Below are 21,159 nucleotides of genomic sequence, written 5' to 3'. Positions count from 1 at the left end.
CCGCCCCCGCCCCCCGCCCCCGCGCCTGCGCGCAGGCATTCCCTGTCACATCACACGTCTCCATCCATTCCTTTGTGCCCTTATCAGTATCTGAGATGAGCTTGTTTACCCATTTATCATCACCCCCGACCCCCACCAAGAATCTTCTGTCTTGGTCACCCTGGTGTCTCTGTTGCTTAGCTCTGGACCTGTCACAGAGTAAGGGCTTAATCCAGCTGATTGATTAAATGAATGAATAAATGAACGAACGGGCCAGAGTCATACAGTCCTGAGAAAGAGGTTCAGAAAGGATGGACTGGTGGTGAGAGTGGGCCCAGGCCTTGCTTCTGACCCACCCTCCCTGGTTTTGCAGTATGAGCAGTTTGAGAGCACGATTGGCTTTAAGCTCCCAAATCACCGGTCGGCCAAGAGACTGTGGAAGGTCTGCATTGAGCACCATACGTTCTTCCGGTGAGCCTGCCCCTGGGGTGTGGTAACAGGGGCTGAGGCAGAGGCTGTGAGTGGATGTGGGTGACGGCTGTGTTTTGTCAGTAGGAGGAGCTAGTAGGGACTCTAAGAAAGCCCTCCTCCTCCTCTGTCCCCAAGTCTCTCACCTTCTGGACCACTTAGAGTTGTCGTAGGAGGTGGGACAGCGGGACGGAAGGCCAGCTGTGGTCCAGCCTTGGGCCTGGCGTTGCGCGTCTGATCCTCTCTCCTTGCCTCCATCCCTCCCCTGCAGGCTGGTGTCCCCTGAGCCCCCACCCAAGGGCTTCCTGGTGATGGGCTCCAAATTTCGGTATAGTGGGAGGACCCAGGCACAGACCCGCCAGGCTAGCGCCCTCATCGACCGGCCCGCGCCCTTCTTTGAGCGTTCCTCCAGCAAACGGTACACCATGTCCCGCAGCCTTGACGGAGGTATGCCCCACGCTGGAGGTGGCGGGGAGAGTGGTGTGTAGAGGGGGGTGGGAGCATGCCGCGTCCTGTAGAATGAGCCGTGGAGGCGGTGAACACGTCACAGTTGATTTGCACCAGGCATGGTGGCCCCAGAGCACTGCTGCGTCTGGTGACTGTCAGTGGGTTAGTCTAGCCTACAGTACCACTTCTGCTGGAATGTGACACTGACACTCTGGGCTTCTCACAGCTTCCCTGAGTTGCGGCCTTTTGGGGTCCCAGGTTCAGCCATATAGTTTTCTGGGCCCCCTTCCCAAGAAGCTTAGCGGTTCACAGCTTGTCACCATTCTGGAATGATATATTGTAACTGCAGTGTGGAGCTGGTGATGCCTTACTGGAGGCGAAGGAGTTGTTCCCAATCATTTTTTTGGTTCCACTGGGCTCCGGGCTGATTGACATCTAACTGCATGGCAGTCTCCACTGCCCCCATTTCTCTTGAGTTGATAGGTGCCCTATTAATGAGAATTGGCCGTACATTGTCCTGTATCAAGCAGACCAGGGCTTCTCAAAATGTGACATCAGAACCAGCTGTGAGCTTGTAAACATGAGAAGTCCCAGGCCTTTACCTAATCCTACTAAATCAGCACACTTTAGGGCCCAGAACTCTCCCAGGATATGCTCACGAGTTTATAGGAGAGGGTCAGAAGCCACATGGGGCACTGGGAGTTAGACAGAGTTAGGTCTCAGCCTTGACACTCACCAGTTGCTCCATGGATGCAGGAGGTGGTCCATAAATATTTGAATGATAGGATGGGAGGCCTTGAGAAGCTTAACTCCCCTGGGCCTATTTCTTCTTTTGCAAAACGAATAATACCTGCTTCATTGTGTTGTAGGGAGAACTAAACAAGTAATACCTCTACTGCACCCAAAACAGTTCATGGCACATAGTAGGACCTTAATAAATTGTAGGACCACTAATAAATTATTATTGCTTTTAGGTTTGTAGGGGGCAGCTTGAAGGTAGGAGATGGGGCTTTGGTGGGGGACCAGCAGATGCTCCCAGAACATATTGGGGCTGACCTCCAGGCAAGGCAACAAATATTTTCTTCGTGTTCGATGTGTGCCAGGCCTTGTGTTAGGTCCTGGGTACGGTTTTTAGTATAAGTATGGCCCTTTCCTTTGAGGAGCTCACAGAATAGTAGGTTTGTCAGCGTTCAACGTGATTCAGCTGGTGGGAGAAGTGTGTACAGAATACAGAGCAGCCCTGTGGAGAGAGGGTGACAACTGGGCTAGAGTCTTGAAGGATGCTTAGGAGTTTGCCAGGTGATCAGGAGAGTCTGCTACGTTTCCAGTAGTATGGAGGTGAGTCCTGCCCCAGGACTCCCTGGCCGTGTTCGGAGGACATGCAGTTTTGCAAGGATCCATTTGGGGCTCAGGAAGCTCCCTATTCTCCTTGAGAAGGTACAGTGCTGAGAGCTGAGATTTAAGCAAAGGGAAAGGAGGGCTGTGCTGTCCTTCTGTCCTCCCCTGCAGCTCCCATTACCATGCTGGGGGCTGAATGAAACCCAGATTGTTCAGGGCAGCAAAGATTGGCCCAGAACTGGTGAAGTTCAGTATCTAGGAAGCCCGGACTCCAAGCCAGGAGGCCTGGGTCCTTGTCCTTATTCACTGAAAGGTTACCAGTGGGACCTTTCTCCTTTCGAGGTCTCAATTTATCCTCTGTAAAATGGGGATAGTAATTCCCATCCTAGCCATCAACACAGAGTATTATGTGGATCTAATGAAATAATGTGCGTAAATGGGCAGTTTGTCAAGTGATATATATGAATAAAAAGGATAATTATTCTTTAAAAAAAAATCTATGCCAATCCTGAGGATAATCTGTGCTCTGATGATTTTAATCCAGTATTTTCCAGCCATTTTTTCCACTGAGACACAAGCCCTGGGCATAGTCTGGGTTTTGCCCAGTGTCTGATGTAAAGTCTGTAATTCCATCCCTTTCTTTCCTGTTCAGAAAAGGACTTTGGAATGCCAGTGAGTGAGAAAGATGTTATTGCAGGGATCCCCTTGATTTCTCCCTAATTTATAAGGAAGGTAAATCATGTGCAAACCTCAGGACTTTAACTTTCACTGATAAAAGCTAATCTCACAGTATCTGTGTATTGTTAAATAACAGTCAAGTGAATATCTGCTACGACCACCACAACAAAAACAGTAACATTTGTGAGCCAACACTGATCGAATTGGCTCACTCTGAGCCAGCCACTGCTTCTCTGAGACACATTAGCTTCTCTGTTCCTCCTCCCAGTTGTCTGAATTAGGTACTGTTTGTAGATGAGGAAACTGAGGCCCAGAGAGGTTGTATAAACTTACCCAAGATCACACAGCCAAGAAGAGATGGATTTGAGATTTGAACCCAGGCTCGAGTGCTGTAGAAATCAGGGGAGGGCCTGGCGCTGGAGGTAGCTCTGTCTCTCGCCACCTGAGTGACCTGGGGAAGGCCACTCCACTCCTCTGGGCACTGGCTCCTTATCCCCAGCGTGTTGAGGCTGTGGAGGTATCTGCTCTACGCCAGGCGTGGTTGGGCGGGCGGTGGGTTGGCTTCTGGTCCCTGTACCTGGGAGGTGACTCACGTGGCCGCCCGGCCGTCTCTGCCCACTTCAGCAGAGTTCTCTCGCCCAGCCTCGGTCAGTGAGAACCACGACGCAGGACCTGACAGTGACAAGCGGGAGGAGGATGGCGAGTCTGGGGGGCGGCGGTCAGAGGCTGAGGAGGGAGAGGTCAGGACCCCCACCAAGATCAAGGAGTTAAAGGTACGAGCCCGGCTTTCTCGTACCCTCTGACCTGGGGGTCAGGAGGCTGATCCTGGGTCTAGGCTCAGCCTTGACCTGCAGGTGCCCCCAGCGGTGGCCAGGCACCCGTGCTGTGCGGCGCACCATGGACAGGGCCTTGCTCTTGGGCCGTGCTCAATACCTGGAATCCCCAGGTGGGGGTGGGGCATGCTGCCCACCTGTACCCTTCCGCTCCTTTTGCCCTGCTTTCCTGGAGGGGCACCCTGTTCCCTGGTGGACTCTGGCCTCCTCTTGCTCACTCCTAATTTGCCCTTTTGCCTGTGATCTGGATCTGCACAGCCCCCTTTCACCCATGATAGGGTGTCCCTGCAGGCCACAAGGGTGAGGTTCAAGTTCCTGCCACCCGCCCCCATTTCCCACCGACGTGTGCGCACGCTCACGCAGGCCCGCGTGGCCTCGGACTCGCAGGTGTTCACTCACAGACGTGTACCCCCTCGCCCATAGGGTTATGCACCCAGACGTGCAGACAACGTGCACACGCACACGGGCACGTGCACACACGGGTGTGGTGGGTTTCCATCATGCACCCCCCACCTTGGGAGCACAAGCCCCTGAACACACACTGGCAGCAAAAAGCATGACTCTCCAGAACCCCACGTCCCATCTGCCGAGTGTGATGGGCCGCTTTGCCTCCAGGCCTCCCGCCCCCTTCTTCGCCTTCCTGGGCTCCCTGCTTCACTCCCTGTTACCTTCTGACGACCTCACTGCCCTGCTGGTGGCCCACCCAGCTTCCCAGAGTGCTCTGGGCTACCCGCTGGACCAGGCCAGTCGCGGTATCTCTAATCCATTTGCTCTACTGACCCTGCTGGTTCCTTTTCCTCCTCCCACGTCCCGCTAGCCGGAGCAGGAAACCACGCCGAGACACAAGCAGGAGGTACTGCATGGGGCCTGTCCCCACCCACCCAGCCATTCACCCCCCAGCTCATCTGTCATCACCCCACCGTCCATCCCAGGCTCACATCCCAGCACCACCTCAACTTCGGCTTCTCCTCCGCTCTCGGCCATCCTCCTCCCTCACCCAACCCCACCCTCCATCACCCGCTCCCCATCTTAAGCTCATCGAGAGACTCCAGCTCCCCCCAACCACCCATGTTTCCCTCCCTCCCCACCTCTCCCTCCCTTTCCCAGCTTCATGCTCCGCCTCTCCAGACCATGCCCTGCTTGCTTCCCACCCACTGACCATCCCCCACTGTGGCCCCCCGTTCTTCCAGGCCATTCTGTGCTTTCACTGAGCTCATCTCCACCCCCATCCCCCCCACCGACTCCCGCCCCAGACTTCCTTTGACTCTTCTCCTCCCTATACCACTGTCTTGTCATGTCTCCACATCTGTGTCCCCCCCCACCAAGCTTCTTTTTGTATCTATGGGCAACCAGATGTGGGAGTGGGGGGTGTGAGGAGGGAAGGGCCTCAGAGCACATCTGCCTTCTCAGCCCCAGGTGCACCTCCCATCCACATCTGTGTCCCCTGTGTCCCCCCCCACCAAGCTTCTTTTTGTATTATGGGCAACCAGATGTGGGAGTGGGGGGTGTGAGGAGGGAAGGGCCTCAGAGCACATCTGCCTTCTCAGCCCCAGGTGCACCTCCCACGGGCGGGGCCCCTGCTGCTCCAACTCTGCCAGGAAAGCCTCCTCCTCCTCCTCCTCCTCCCATTTGCTGCTTCTCTCAACACCCTCATCCCGTGTTAACCACTTCTCTTTCCCTTTCACATAGTGTCCAACTCTTCCTTTGATACTTAACTGCAGGAGAAGTGGGTCTGTTCTTGGGCTGCTGAGGGAAAGGCCAGAGGCTGGGGCGTCAGAAAGGCCTGGATTTGGGGTTTCAGCCCCAGTTCTGCCACTGACTCTTTGAGGGTCTTGGTAAAGTCCCCTTAGGCCCCAGTCCCCCATCTGCACAGCAAGGCATTTGGACTAGGTTTCCCCCAGGCGCTTATCCTTCAAGGATCCACTGCTCCCTTCAGCCTTGGGGAACACCACATGCTCACAGGACCAGTGCGGCAGGTTCAAGATGGAAGGTCACCAGCCACGTCTTAGGTCCATGGCAGCCCAAACCCACCCACCTGTGCACCCTCTATCAGGTTTGATTTCTCAGACAGACGTTGTCCTGAGACAGCTCTGCTCAGGAAGGGATGCAGGAGGTACAGACAGATGTCTAGAGGGAGAGCAGAGCCTCAGTTGCATTGGTTTCCTTCCTTAGTTAACTTAGGAGTCAATCATAGTGGATCCTTGGATGCTAGAGATAAGCCCAGGGGAACTCTAGCCTTGTCCAAGGGCAAGCTTGCCTTCCAAGTAGTTGTTCCAGAATCACTGATCTGACTTTATAATAAGCTGAGGTTCTCTGTTTCTTGTCCTGAGTCCTCAAACAGCTTTGCAGATAAGGGTCCTTGGGCTGCCAGCACACCTGCCCTGCCTCTAGAAGTAGGCAGACTACTGCTGGCTCCTGTGCAAAGGCTGGTCCTCACTTGACCTAAGGGCAAGGGTACCTCTGTACCGCCCAGAGCTCCGACTTGGCAATTTAAAAGGGACACTCCTATGACTCCAGCTGTACCTGGCTCGGTTCTGGTGCCCAGCCTTGGGACTTATCTCCCTTCTTCCTGGTCTCTAATTCTAATCTTCCTGAACACCCCACAGAGCCCTAGTTTCTCTGTCTGGCTGTATCTCACCCTGTCTGCCCTTGAGGAGTTGGTACCCACAAGGAATCTGGAAGATCCTGGGTGGTTGGGAGAGGTAGTGGCTCACAGCAGAGAATGCTCAACATCATCTCTTCCTGGCCCCTGGTATGGAAGCAGGGCACATTTCTCTGGACGTCCTTGGATTTAGAAGAGCCCTACGGCGCCTGAGCAGTGGCACACGTTGGGCTAGGAGGGGCCTAGACTGAGGATCCTGCTAAGCACAGTGGTCCAAATCGTGGCCAGAGGTAGGGACCAGGATCCAGGAGGCCAAGGAGTGGGCCAGAGCAGCCCAGCAAACAGGATTGGTGATTTCTCACTGTGCTTTGGTTGTAACCAGAGGGAAGTCACCTCTGCGCCTTGTGAAACTAAAGGGAACTTACCCAGACTTGTGGGATTTGGGTTGACTTAGGTGTTCCAAGGCCAGGAGCCAGGCAGGGGAGAAGAAAAGATGGTACTTGGCCAGAAGTCTCCTCTTCTTAACCTTAAGTGCTTTTTGCTCTTCTCTTTAATCTCGAGGGGTTTGTGTACCTGTTGGGGCTAATCATCCCTGCCCTCCTTGGCTTATGGGACGCTGTGAGGGTGAGACAGGGCCATGGATGGGAATCACCTTGCTGATATAGGGCGGTGATGGGGACCATTACCATTTTCACCAAGCGTTGCATCCTCTTCTTGGAGCTGTTCCTCTGATACCTGACCGTCCTCTCTGTGCACCCTAGTTCTTAGACAAGCCAGAGGATGTCTTGCTGAAGCACCAGGCCAGCATCAATGAGCTCAAGAGGACCTTGAAGGAACCCAACAGCAAACTGATCCACCGGGATCGAGACTGGGAGCGGGAACGCAGGCTGCCCTCCTCTCCCGCCTCCCCCTCCCCCAAGGGCACCCCTGAGAAGGTCAACGAGGTAGGTCTCACCCAAACCCCTCAACTGGAGCCTTGGGTAAAGACGGTGGGGAAGGTTGCTATGTACTGACTTACCCTCCCCCTCCACGCCCCGTTGCTGCATAAGGTGGTGATGGAGATAGGGCAGCAGGTTCAGCTGAGGAAGACAAATTCACTCACTCTTGGAATCCTGGGCCCCAGGGACCACCTTGAAAAACTCAAAAGACTCACTGTAGTGTGGTGTATTTCCCTTCCATCAGCCAGAGTGTAATGGGGAAGGGGTACTGGTTAGAAATGCAGATTCTGGGGCTCCAACTCGGACCTACTGAATCAGAGTATTTGGAGGTAGATCCCTGGAATCAGTATTTTAAACAAGTGCCCCACGTGATTCTCATACACGCTAAATTTTAAGAATCCTGGTAGTTCTGTCCAGTAACCGGACCCTTTTGTGCCTATTGTGAAAACACAGATGGGGGGAGTGTTCCTTCCTAGGAAGATCCTCAGAGCCTACCAGAAGGGAACAGATCCTCTAGGAAAGTCAGAGCTGTTCCCGGTGCTCCAGAAAAAGATCCCACATGACCTGTCTTTCAGAGTGGAAAAGCATGGGGTGTTTTTTCATTGAAAAAGAGAAAGATAGGATCTTGAGAATTCCTGTATTTATAATCCCAAGCTGGTATTTTTAGCACTGCTAAATCTTGGCACTCTTTACCCCCATTTATATTAGGTGTTTTCTCTCCAGTGCTGCTGCTTATTGGTCTTAAACCCTTCTGAGGTCTAGACTTACAGTGCCTGGGTTTGAATTCTGGCCCTGCTGCCTGCTAGCTGGATGACTCTGGGCTTTTACTCACCCCCTCTGAGCCTCCGTTACGGAGAGATAATAAAAGTACCTAGTTCCCAGGACCGTTGTGAGCGTCCAGTGAGATAAAGCATGGAGGGGCCAGCAGAGGACCTAGATGCTCAATGTGAGTTACTTATTGTTTCATTTGGAGAGCCTTGGGACTCTCACACAGAAGGTTAATTTCAAATCAGAATCCTTTCTAAAGTTGGGAAGGACCCTCGGAACCCAGTTGGTTCAAGGTCATCATTTTACACATGGGCACAGAAGCTCAGGAAAGGGAAGGGCTTGATCAGTGTCATAGCTGATAGAAGAGGGGCCAGAATCTGATTTTCTTATGTCCCAGGCCACTGTATTTCCTATATCACAGCTGCCTGGGAGCAAGACCAAATCATGGGAAGACCAGGAGAGAGTCACTTGTGCCTGTGCTGCCCTTTAGAGCTTTGAAAATTGGTGATGCAGCTGTGATCTAATAAGTGGGCCTTTGATTGAATCAGCACTCCCGTGGCCTCGACAGGCCGGGTAACAGAGGGCCTCGTCTAGCGAGGCTGCTGTGGTAGCTCCTTGGCTGGTGATTCACAACGTCGGGGATGCTACGGGGACCTCTATGGCTGGTGCCATGGAAGGAGGGCAACTCTCTTCACCCACTGAGGGCTTCTGTGGTCACCGCTGGCACAATCAAGACACTGAAGACCCTGGATGGGGCCATGGGGCTGGTCTAGTGATCCGGTTACACACCCCCCCTCCTCCTGCCCTGAGAGACACTTGACCAGAGTGGCCTCTAGTCAGTCCTGAAGTCGGTGAGGTGGATGCAGAGGCTTCCAAAGGGGTGAGACTCCAGCAGAGAAAGGAAGGCTGGGCACTGGAGGGCCGGACTCCGGGGAGCTGAGATGCTCTGAGCAGCCTGGCATGGGGGTGCCCCACCTGCTGGTGATAGCTGGAACTGCCAGAAGATGCGTCTTATTAAAAGGTGGAGTCTGTTCCACCTCCCATCCCCCTACTGCCTCCCCGCAAGAAGTGTAGTCCATTGCTGGAGAGAAGTCTGGTCCAGGAGCTCACCTTGGAGCGATGGACCTTTTAATTGGCTTACAGGTCCCACTGGCATTTAGAGGCTCTTGAAGATTTGGGAGATGAGAGGAGTTGTAGCCCAGGACTGGACTGGGTCCTTGGGTGAGTGACATCACCTCTCGGAAGCCTCACTGCCTTGTCAGTCCATCTCAAAGGGGACCAGAATTGCCACTCCACGGTGTTGTGGGGAAGGTCTAGTGAAATAATGGATATAACAGCACTTTATAAACTGGAAAGTGCTGGACAGTCCTGGGGCCACTGCTGATGGTAACTGGAATCCCTGATCCAAATATGGGCTCTCATGGCGTGGCTCCTTCCTGACCTAAGGATGCGGGATTTACAAAGCTGGGCTATTTACGGACTCTGTGTGTGTGTCTCTCTCCTGCTCTCTGTCTCCTTCCCTTCCTCCCTCTTCCCCTCTCCTCCGGCCCTGGGCCTCCCCTGCAGTCCCAGAGGACCCAGGACACCTCTCAGCCGGACTTGGCACCTGAGCCTGGGACGGCCACAGGCTTGGAAGTGTTCACTCAGAAAAGCCTCGCAGCGTCTCCTGAGGTTACTCTCGTCACCTCCCCACCCACCCAGAACCACCCTACTAATCTTAAGAAAACCCTTTCTCTGGGCTGAGGGGGTGGGCCAGACTCTGCCCTGCAGGTGGGAGCAGTGGGTAGCTCATGTTGGCCCCGTGCTGTGACAAGTGAGCGTCCCTCGTCCCAGGGGTCCATGGTGGGCCAGCCCGTCCCTCATCCATGGTTTCCCAGGAAGGATAGGACTGAAACCATTCAAGGAAGACAGAATGGTCTGAGTCGCCTTTGGCTTAAAAAGGGCAGGTAGAAATGACCTCTCAGGTCCCGCTGAGGCAGGTGACCTGGAGGCAGGTTCTGACTGCTAAGCTTGGGATCAGGGATCATGGCACCTAAATACCTCTGCTCTGAGGTCTTGTCTCTGTTCGGAAGCCTGAGTAAGGTCTAGCAGTGACTAATTAGCCCTTCCACCCCCTGCTTCCGTTCTCTAAACTCCCCTTGGAGTTTGGGTCTGTCAGGGTCCACAGGCAGGCAAAAGTGGGCGTCTTTCACCAGGGAGCATCCTTGGGGTCGTACAGATGTCGGTCAGGCAAGCATTCTAAGTGAGGAGAGCATTGCTTCTCTGCCCAGGATGGCGGTAGGCCGAGGGTCCTCGGAACTTCCTGTGCCCCTGCGTGGATGCCGGGTGGAATCCAGGCCCAGGAGCAGGGGGCTGCATCCTCCCTCTTTGCTGGGACTTCATAGGCCGTCGGGATTGGAAGGGACCGATTGATCATCTGGGTGAAAGTTCCTTCTCTCTGATAACCAGCCCTCCTCTGTTGGCATAGGGGTGTATGAGGGCATATACCATTCTCTATTCCCAGAGAAAAATTCTGTAGCTGCTAGAAATGTCCTGGAACTGTAAGAGAGCCGTGAGTCAGCTACATAAGTGGTAAAACATAAATCACAGTTCTACTCTGAATTTTTCCTAAATGTAAAAATAAAAATAAAACTAGGAGCACTCTTGAGAGAAGTTGGGCAGGAGTCAACAGCATCCCGAGGTTAGGGAAGCAGTGATGCCTTGGAGCACAGAGATTCGCGTAGAGCCAAGCACAGGTGCCCTTACTCGGGGGGTTGCGGGGTTGGGAGGGCAACATGCGCCCTTCACCAGCATCCCTGAAAATTGTCCGTCCAGCCTCTTCCACAAGGGGGCTCTCCCTGTTCTTAACAGCGGTCCATTTTGTCTTCTTCAGTCATCTGTTGGGAAGTTTCCATATTGAATTATAACCTGCCCTTCTGAGCCACCTGTCTGTGGGCCTCGCTCTGCCCCCTGGCGCCTGTAGTTCCACCCTGCATCCTCCTCCAGGAAGGCCCTTCAGATTTCAGCATCCCCCCTGCCCCCCAACTCCCACTTTCTTCCGCAGCTTCTCCCGTGGTTTCTAGAGGGCTCCTTGTCCTGGACCCCTTCCTCTGGGGGTCTCCTGTAAAGAGCAGGGCCCAAAATGTGACCCAGAGCTCCAGGTGGACCCTGAAGAGCCCGGGGTCAGCAGAATCCTGGCTGGAGATTTTCTTCCTGTCAGCTTGTGTGGGAACAGAACTGGCCCCACTCCTGCTCCCAGCTCCCAGCTCCCGTTTCGTGGCCAGTCTTGCTGCAGTGGCTCCAGCTGACAGCAGGGGGTGCTCTGAGCAGGCACTGAAGGTCCCCCGGCTCAGCGGAAAGAATGGCCCGGCGGCTTCCCTGACATCATTTGTCCTGTGAATTGGGTCAGAGAGCCAAAGCTCTCCTCTTTTTGTTCAGACTTTTTCTCTCTTCAAGATTTTTACTTGTTAGATGCAGAGCCTCTTCTTCCCTCTTGGAGCCTCAGTTTCCCCTTCTGAAATGAGGGTAACAGGACCTGCTTCACAGGTCGCCATTTGGATTAAATTTAATAACTTCTCCAAAGGGCTGACACTGCCTGGCACACACAGAGTAACTAAATATAAGTACATGTTTCCCTTTTTCTTTCTGCAGAAACTTTCTGTTCTGTGCCAGCTCCCACCCCACTCAACCTAGTTTCTAAGCTTCTGGTTGCTAGAAACTAGTTTCTAGTTAGACGTGGGGCAGGAATGTTCCACAAGGGGTCTCATGGACCACCTTTGGCCATCATTGCCAGGCTGATGATGTCAGTACAAGCTGAAATGGGAGCAGCTAAAGGCGCCTGCTTCCCAAGTAGAAGAGAAAGGAGGCTTTGTAGGCTCTCAAAGCTCTTCCCTCTGGGATGGTTCAGGTGTTGTTGTCCTGAAAGCTTAACAACCTGAAGTAGAATCTCAGAAACCCACGCAGATTTTGTCTGGGCCTCCCCCCTTCCTTTTCTCTCTCTTTCCTGTTGGCAAGATTCTCTTAATGAGGTTTGATTCCCTGACAATCACGGAGATTTTGCTAAAATGGAGCAGGGGGAGGGGTGGGGGAGGTCAGAGGGTTTATAACGCTCCCTTGATCCTTCAGAATCCTTCAGATCTTCTGGGATCTGACAGACTCCTTACCAAGTCATAACCTGAATTGGAGCCCAAGCGCAGGGGAACCTGCCCCCTGCTGTTGTCAGGAGCAGTTTTGGGCACATCTTACTGTGGAGCTTTTCACAGGACACAGAATCAGAGACCGGGTTCTAGGCCTGCCTTTGCCACTGGCTCACTCTCTGACCTTGGGCACGGTGCTTACTTTCCCCAGCCCTCAGTTTCCACATCTGTGCCATGAGGTACTTGGGTCAGAGCAGTGGTTTCAAAGGAGGGAGGCACTTCGGGGCACTAGGGTAGCCCAGGCCTCCCACTTCCACAGGGGGGGCCCTGTATCTGTGGTACATATTGGATTGCCATCAAGATTTTGTGTGAAGAAAGTATTCTGTGGTTGCAAGGAGATTTAAATCCCATTGGCCTTCTTGCTTTTTTTTTGTTGTTGTTGTTCGCACCTCGCGGCTTGCAGGATCTTAGCTCCCCAACCAGGGATCAAACTCGGGCCCCTGGCAGTGAAAGCACCGGGTCCTAACCACTGGACCACCAGGGAATTCCTGGCCTTCTTGCTTTTTTAACAATTCTAGAAGTCCATCCTTCCCTCCTAAGTGTTGCTTGAAAAACTCTAGGGGAGGTAGAGGGCTGTTTTGTTGATGGTTGACAGTGCTGTACTCTCAGTGCTTTGGACCAGTGATGATGCTTGGATCTTTAGATCTTTTCCTTCTATGATATGTTCTGGTCAGTCCTCTTCCACTCTTTCTGTGGATTTTGTTAGAATTCCCCAAGAATAGGCCTTGGTATTTGTTTCTTTGGGAATGAACTCCACAAAGTTCAAGCTGTTTCAGCCATTGCAGTGACTGGCAGTAACCTCTAGAGCTGGCCGTTTGGTATATTTTGGTCTAATCTCTTTCCTAACAATTAGCTCTTGCAGAAAGGTCCGATTTCAGGCTGTGGCCTGTGAAACCTATCTCAGTGCCTCCCTGACAACTTGACATTAGATCGCAGTTGGGACCCATATTCCATTGGTTGTAAGTCAGCAAGGCTCTCAGGCATTCTTTTCCTGACTCGACTAACTGTGACCTTGAAAAAGTCACTGACCTTCTCCTGGCCTCAGTTTACCCATTTGCACGATTAGGAGATTGGACTGCAGGAAGTCTTAGGAGTTCTTTTGGCTCTAGCCTTCAAAGATTCCATGTGATGTAAGCTACTTTCCCCTCTGACACTGGCAGCTTTATTATTAAAAGAGGAAGAGTCCTGGACCATCTGTGGATTTCCATTCCCCGATGGTTAACACGGGGAGGGTATGAGACCGCATCCCATTTTACCCAGTTAAGGTGGTGGTTGAGGGCATCAGTAGATAATTTGTTGGGTGCCTTGATGGGAAGAGTAGCCTTGATAAGGCTGACCAGCACTGTCATGCCTTCCTCTCCCCAGCCAGTTGAGCTTGACCAAGGGGGCAGGTTGACCTTGGTCCCTTCTTGCAGAGGGAAAAAGTGAACCCATTCTTCAGGTGCCTGATATTTCATGTTAACTCTTCTTGCTCCAATTAAAACGCAGGGTTCAGAGCATTGGGTATTTATAGAAAGAGAGTACATTAGGCCAGAAGAACTCAGTCTCCTAAAAGTGACCACCACACAGCAGGAAGAAAGGGAGGCAGGCCTCGCAGACATGCTTGCTGACGGCAGACTCTCCAAGGTAGACGTCCTGGTGGACAAGTTCACCTTTGAAATGGCCACAGAAGAAAAGGTGGGAGCCAGAGGAGCAAACACCCAGCGACAAGGAAGGATGATCACGAGCCCTGAAGACTTCAAGTCGGTGTGGGAGGAATGCCCCTGGGTCAGGGAAGGCCCAGGAGGGGCTTCTCTGGCTGCAGGCTGCACGCTGGCAGGAACGCTCCCAGCGGGCTCCTGGTTCAGGGTGGACCCTGGCGAGGCAACCATCAGGAAGCAGCGGGCCTCCGGGGGTCAGCTGGAGGGCCCGGCGGAGCTGAGGCAGGAGCGGGAGGAGTTCCAGGCTTGCGGAAGACCCGCCGCCCCGGCCACTGGCCCCGCAGAGGTGGATGTCCTCTCTCCAGCCTCCGACACGGGAGGACTCCGGTCGTTTCTGCTGGACCCAGCCTACACAGAAGCCAGAGCCGACTCGAGCGATGAAACCGACACTTCCTTTGCAGAGAGAAGCTTCTATTTAAACTATGGAGAGAAAGAGTCTGAAGACCAAGTCCTCCCCCCGGCCCTGGAGGAGAGAGAAGAGCACTTAGATGCCCCACCTGGCTACGAGACCAGGCGGAAGCTCTCGGAGGAGCTCACAGAGGAGAGCTCAGAGCTGGACTCCTCAGGCCCTTGGGGCTCTGCTGCCGCTGTCGGCAGAAACAAGCACCACGAGGGTGAAGCCCACTCAGCTTCCTCAGAGGGCGGGGCGGGGCCCCCCAGGAACCAAGGACCAGATGACCTGGAGGTCTTTGTCAAGCAGCTCGGAAAGGGACCTTCTCCAGGGCTGATGTTTGCTGAGGACTGGGACGAAGCCCGGTGGGAGGTGGAAGGAGAGCCTACCCACCCAGCATCCTCAGTAGCTGCAGAGGAAGAGACCCCCCAGAGTGGAGGTTTGATGGGAAAGGCTGAGAAAAGTCCCCCAGGAGAATGGAACCACTCGCCTCACAGAGGAGGGGGCGTGCGTCCAGACCGCCAGGCCTGTGCCCTTCCCTGGGCCATCCCTCCTGGCCATGTCAGGAAGCCAGCCAAGCCGGACAGAGGCAACTTCCTGCCCAGAGAGAGGGGACCAGTTCACACCCAAACAGGAGAACCTGTGACAGAGGACAGCAAGGCCCCAGCGTTTCTTCAGATGGAGGTGATCACCCCCCTCCCAGCCTCGCCCCGTCCCTTTGCGGCTCAGACATCTCCAGAGGAAGCTTCTTCAAGCCCAGCCCCTTATGGGTCGGGGGAGCCTGTGCAGCTCAGGGACCGCTTTGGAGAACAGTCCCTTGTATTTCTCAAACATGCCCATCCTCCTAAAGAGAGCCCGGAGCCCAAGGACCGAGTAGGGCTGGCTGTGACCCCAGACGGAGGTGAGCGCAGGGCCCCTCCCATCGCCAGCAGGAAGCCCAGAGTTTTCCCTGAAGAAACCCAGGGGTTGCTGTTCTCTTCAGGGAAGCAAAAGGAGATGACCTCTTTCCAGGCTGGGGGTCAAGAGGGCTCCCTGGACGATATTAGCAAGACCTCTGTGGCCAACAAGATTCGTATCTTTGAGACCCACGGAGCTGAAACTCGCTGGGCGAGTCAGGGCGAAACCAGGGCCTTTGCAAACGAGTTGTCTTCGGAGGCCTCTGTGGGGCAGGTCGAGCAACAACGGAGTAGGCGTTTAGACCTGGGATTTACTCAGTTTCAGCCCCCAGGGGACTTTGCTGCCCCCAAAGCCACACATTCCTCCATGATGCCGCCAGCTACCAGACACTTCCGGGAGGGCATTTCTACCCCATCCCCCCGGGAAGGATGCATGGACGTCGAGCTCGTGTCCCCCAGTCCAGGCTGCGAAACTACACTGGAGGAAGCTACTGGGGGAACTGGCCACGTGAGCCCCCGCCCCCATGCTGCCCCCAGCCCGGGAGCTGACCGCATGCCGCGTAGCTCTTTAAAAGCATGTTTCTGTGGCCCCTCGTCATTACTGCCACCAGAGGCTGCTTGTCCATCCCTATGAGTTCTTTTCCCTAAACGGGCCTGAGCGTAGCCCAGGCGGAATGACGGGTTCATCTGCTTGGCCCATGTTAGCTTAGCCACACAGACCCTCGGCTTTTGGTGTGACCTGGTGCCCGGAGGGTCACACGGCGCCGGTGGAGAAAGTGGCACCGCCTCCAGCAAACTACACATTTGCTTTGCCTTGCTGCCCGCACCTGCTGGGTTCCTACCGTTTTGCTTGGCTTGTCCAACGATCTTCCTTCATCCTTTCCCTTCCCTGGTGCTCCTGCCTTGGGGAAGCTGACAGTCCAGAGGTTTCCATCCTTCACTTCTGGCTCCCTCTCGGTCCTAGTGCCAAGTTCCTTTCTGCCTCCTTAAGACTAACTGTCTTCTCTAATCCAGAACAAATCCGGAGATGCGGTCAGGCAAGAGAAGCACGTTACCAGCTTAGCAGCGAATCCCCCAGGAAAGGGGGGGCACCTGAGATTCACCAGCCCCTCAGGCCCTCAGGTCTCTGCAGCCCCTCGGTGCCCTGATGACCTGGTCATCTTCGCCTGGCCAGGGTGCATCGCTGCCTTAGATCCCCACCTGCTCTGGCAGCGCCTCTTGTGGCAGCTCAACTCTGGCTTGTCTGGAATGTGTCCTCACACCTCTCAACCTTCCAGAAACTGGCTAAATGGAGGCTTGTCTAGCAAGTGAATCTCTAAGTGTACCGAGTCTCTAGAACCTGAAACCAAGTACTTTAAAAATTTTTGGTGGGGGTTAGATCGGTCTTAAAAAAGAATGTCGTAAAACAGCCAAAAACGTGTGTGGTGTTTAATCCCTGACAGGCCAGTTGAGAGGTATGTATGTCGGACAAGAGTTGCTGGTCCCCCTCCAGCACTTCCTTGGCCTGCTGTTGTCAATTACACTGATGGGACCAGAACCTCCACTCACGGAGCTCAGGGTTGAAGTGATGTAGCACCCAGCTCCCAGGAATTACCCCGTGTTGCTCCTCCCTCTAGACGATGCTGACCCCTCCCACAGAGACTCAGTGGAATTGACAAACCGTGTTGGCTTCCTCTTTGTTCCTCAAAGCTCTTGGCTCCAGCCTCTCTGCCTCCCTGTCCTGGGTGGTCCTGAATCCCTGGGTCTCCCTCCTTGGTTTTTGCCTCCTTGATGTCCGCCTGCACGGATGGGCCTGGGGTCCGGGCTCCCATCCCTGCCTTGTGCGCAGTGCCGCTTCTGATAAGCTCCCAGATCCAAACCTTGGATGGGGCCTCCTGTCCAGGACCAACTGGCAGGATGTTTGCTTTGTACTTGCTTCTGCCGTCAGCCGGAGACCCTCGGAAAGGAGTGTCCTCACTCTTGAGAAGTGTTCTTTTTTTTTTTTTTTAAGCTTATTATGGTGTCAAAGAACCTTTCCGGGGGTGTTTTTCTTTTCCTGACCTGCGCTTCCATTTGGGGCATCGAATGGCCCCGAGATTTCTTCTGTCATTCACCATCTTGATTTCTCTCTTTCTCTCTCTCTCCCCCCATCCCCCGTTCCTTTGATTTTTACCTGGCCATAGAGAGCAGGGCTGAGGGAGGGCTCCGAGGAGAAAGTCAAACCGCCACGGCCCAGGGCCCCAGAGAGTGACACGGGAGACGAGGACCAGGACCAGGAGAGGGACGCGGTGTTCCTGAAGGACAACCACCTGGCCATTGAGCGTAAGTGCTCCAGCATCACGGTCAGCTCCACGTCCAGCCTGGAGGCCGAGGTCGACTTCACGGTCATCGGCGACTACCACGGCAGCGCCTTCGAAGACTTCTCCCGCAGCCTGCCTGAGCTTGACCGAGACAAAAGTGACTCAGAAACCGAGGGCCTGGTGTTCTCCCGGGATCTCAACAAACGGGGCCCGAGCCAGGAAGACGAGGCTGGGGGCATCGAGGACAGCCCGGACCGAGGGGCCTGCTCCACCCCGGATGTGCCCCAGTTCGAGGTACAGTGGAGCATCATCGGGACCTGGGCCCACCGGGCACTGCATGTTCAGAGGGCCCTGGGCCGTGTGTGAGAAGACTGAGCCACCAGCCCGAAGCTCTGTTCCGTGTTGCATGACCGCCCCTCCGCAGAACAGCATGGTTCTGCGCTCGCATGTTCGGCAGCTCGGTTTACCCCTAACGTGCACCTGGGCGCTTTAACCCTGTGACCCCATCTCTTGCCTGAGGTCAAGTGATGACAGGCAGTCTGGTCCTACTCGACTCCTCCTCCCCCTGTCTGTGTTGCATGGCACCTGCAGAGACCGTGTGCTTGTGGACTCACGGGGGTGCCTGCCGCCTGCTCTGAAAGCCAGATGGTGTTTTCTGATCCCGGCCCTGGCTCCTCTCCCCAGGGCCTGGGGTCTTGGGGTAGTGGTGGAAACTCCTAGAGAAGAGGAAACGTCTTCACCTGGGGGGACACAGGGGTAGGCTGCGTCTGGGCGTCTCTGCTCCCTGTCCTTCTTTCAGAGGATCTTGGTTCACATTATTCCTTTGCTCTCCCACCTCTTCCAGCCCCAGCTACCTCCCACGTTCCAGGCATTGAAACAGGAGCTCATCTACTCTGGGCTTTCACGCCATGCTGTACCCTCTGGAGAAGGTGTCTCCTCCCTTTCTCTGCCTTGCAGACTTGTCACGTTCCAGGGCCAAGTTCAGATAGCACTTACCTAGCAAACGCTTTCCTGACAACCCTGGGCAGAAGTGTTGCTCCCTGCTAGGCCCCCTTGCTCTGCAGTGCTTCTGCTTCCAGTGGTATCACAAGTAGTCAGGTTACTGGCTGACAGGACTGCTTTCCTACCAGGTGGCAGCTCCACTAAGCTTGCACATTCCAGGCACTAATAATGATTAACTGAATGAATGGCTAGATCTCCGAGTTACAACCATCTAGAAGAATCCCCTCTTAACCACCCTCCCAACAAGCTAACTTTCATTCGTTCATTCAGCTCACATATGTCAGCACCTGCTGTGTGTATAGCCATGAACTAGGTTCTATGGAGGACTCAGAAGAAACTGATCATTTAACGTAAGACTTCTAGAGGAGCGGTTGGAAACTGCTGGCCCTGGGCCAGATCTGGCTAGCAGATGTGTTTTCTTTGACTTTGATTTAAAAATCAGGACACTGAATATAAAATCCTGGGATTTTTTTTTAATATCATTAAAAAAAAAATCAGATGATCCGGTCACTCAGGCCAAACCTGAGTGGACCCCATGTGCTCTCCAGTTCACCTCGGTCCTCAACAAGCCTGCTTCACTCGTTTGCATCTCCTGCCTGGCCCCCCTGGGCCTCCAGATGTGACTCCTTCTCTAAAGAACAGTTCAGAGAAAGCAGCTGGGAGGTGGTGGCATAACCATTGAAGTCTTTCAGGACTATGTGTATCAGGAAAATGCTGAGTGTGGGGCACGGCACAGAGCATGTTAATTGAATGGTGAATGTTCTCTTAATGGTAGCCTGAAACCCAGCATGCAGCCACCATGAGGTGGTATTGTGGCAGGGTCATGGGCAGGCTGTCTGGGTGCTGCTGGTGGTTCTGGCTCCCCGCCTGGGCTGTTTGTCTGTGACATCACACCAGGCCTCTTTGGCCCTGGCCTTCGACCCCCTCTGGAGACTTGGTCAGCGGCAGTGGTGGGAGATAACCTTCTGACCCTACGCTGCAGTTGCCTGTGAGTAGGAGTCGTGCCGGGGCTTGAGATACAGAGTGTTCTTCCCTCATCTGCCTACAGCCCGTGAAAACGGAAACCATGACAGTCAGCAGCCTGGCTATCAGGAAGAAGATCGAGCCAGAGGCTGTACTGCAGACCAGAGTTGCCACTGTGGACACCACCCAGGTAACCTGTGCCTTCCTGTGTATGCTGAGCCTAGGTACTGGGTATTTAAGGGTGGGGTCCCCATCATGGCCAAGCCTCTTGGCCAACTCTTGCTACCTTGGCTCCCCTGGAGCCACCATTTTAACCCTGGTGCTCTTCTGAGCTTCATTGTCCTCCCTGAGCTCCAGGTGTCAGTGGTGGGATGGCTTCTTATCCTGGGCAGACTACACCTCTTAAAGCCTCAATTTTCCCATCTGTAAAATGGGGAGGGTCATGTCTCCCTCATCCTCCTGGGAGTGTTATAAGGACTAGCGGTTAGTGGATTAGACCATGGCTTTCAGATCGCTTGAAGGAGGTGGAGAGGTTTCTTAAGATATCCCAGGGGAAGAGGAGAGAGAACCCAATTCAGCTTGGGTCAGAGCAGCTCACGTTGGGTCATTTTGTGTGTGTGTGCACGGGGGTTCCACATCAGATTGACAAAATGAACAAACTGAAAAAAAAGATAAAATGTCGTTTGTCTTAGCAAGATGAAACATAATCCCCCGGAGACGCTGTTGTAAATAGACACAGGTGTGTTGCTTACAGTGCATTTCCTAAGTTTTGTGGTTTTTAAGCTTCGAAAATGGAGACTAAGGGTCTGATAGATGCCCTCTTGGTTCTTTCTGGCCAGAGGAACCTCAGTGCTGGGGACTTTTTTACCCTAGAGACCAGTCTTTGTCTTAAGAACTAAGGAAAGATGTAAATCTACAAAATGTGGGCAACTCTGTCATTTCCAGAATTTGTTCTCTCACTTTTATAACATGCATAGAGGTTTTTGAGGCTGCTAGTGCAGCTGTCAAGACTCTTGAGTTCTGACAAGCTGTGTGACCCCGGGGCAACTTACTCCCTCTATGCTCTATTTTGTTTTAGTAATGTGTGTTGGTTTTGTTTTTATACAGAGAAATACAAAGAAAACTAAAAATGGCCCCAAATTTTACAGCTCAGTAACCCCTATTGACATCAAAACAAAATAACAACAAAATATTCACAGTTATGAAATTCAAACAGAACAAAATGAATTTTTTTCTGGGAGGACCCAACATATGTCCTTATATCTCTAGGTATTTAAATTTTTTACACAAAAGAGATCATTCTCTTTTACACTTTACCTTTTTTCTTTTTTTAAAATAAATTTATTTATTTTATTTTTGGCTGCGTTGGGTCTTTGTTGCTGCGCACAGGCTTCCTCTAGTTGCGGCGACTGGGGGCTACTCTTCATTGCGGTGCACGGGCTTCTCATCGCGGAGGCTTCTCTTGTGGCGGAGCACAAGCTCTATGCGCACGGACTCCAGTAGTTGAGGCATGCGGGCTCAGTAGTTGTGGCTCGCGGGCTCTAGAGCGCAGGCTCAGCAGGTGTGGCACACAGGTTTAGCTGCTCCACATCATGTGGGATCTTCCTGGACCAGGGATCGAACCCGTGTACCCTGCATTGGCAGGCGGATTCTTAACCACTGCGCCACCAGGGAAATCCCTACCTTTTTTTCTTAATACTTA

General features: G+C 53.6%; 1 protein-coding gene across 16 annotated transcripts in view; it reads left to right on the top strand.

The window, feature by feature from the left end:
• Positions 1–21,159, top strand: part of EPB41L1 (erythrocyte membrane protein band 4.1 like 1) — a 186,558-nt gene that overhangs the window by 147,164 nt on the left and 18,235 nt on the right. For 7 of the 16 annotated variants that reach the window (XR_003682781.2, XM_055089817.1, XM_028498315.2 and 4 more), the window contains 9 exons: positions 353–450; positions 719–894; positions 3,535–3,683; positions 7,107–7,289; positions 9,618–9,722; positions 13,715–15,721; positions 16,228–16,335; positions 17,376–17,786; positions 19,543–19,647. Coding sequence is in view for 15 of the 16 variants with exons in the window: in XM_055089817.1 (XP_054945792.1) it covers positions 353–450; positions 719–894; positions 3,535–3,683; positions 7,107–7,289; positions 9,618–9,722; positions 13,715–15,721; positions 16,228–16,335; positions 17,376–17,786; positions 19,543–19,647 (3,342 nt within the window). In the remaining variant the exon portion in view is untranslated. The remainder of the gene's footprint in view (positions 1–352; positions 451–718; positions 895–3,534; positions 3,684–7,106; positions 7,290–9,617; positions 9,723–13,714; positions 15,722–16,227; positions 16,336–17,375; positions 17,787–19,542; positions 19,648–21,159) is intronic. The other 9 variants (XM_028498322.2, XM_028498321.2, XM_055089823.1 and 6 more) reach the window with 7 other exon arrangements.

This window comes from Physeter macrocephalus, chromosome 14, assembly GCF_002837175.3.
Source record: "Physeter macrocephalus isolate SW-GA chromosome 14, ASM283717v5, whole genome shotgun sequence".
NCBI lineage: Eukaryota > Metazoa > Chordata > Mammalia > Artiodactyla > Physeteridae > Physeter > Physeter macrocephalus.
This window is presented reverse-complemented; position numbering and strand designations above follow the sequence as displayed.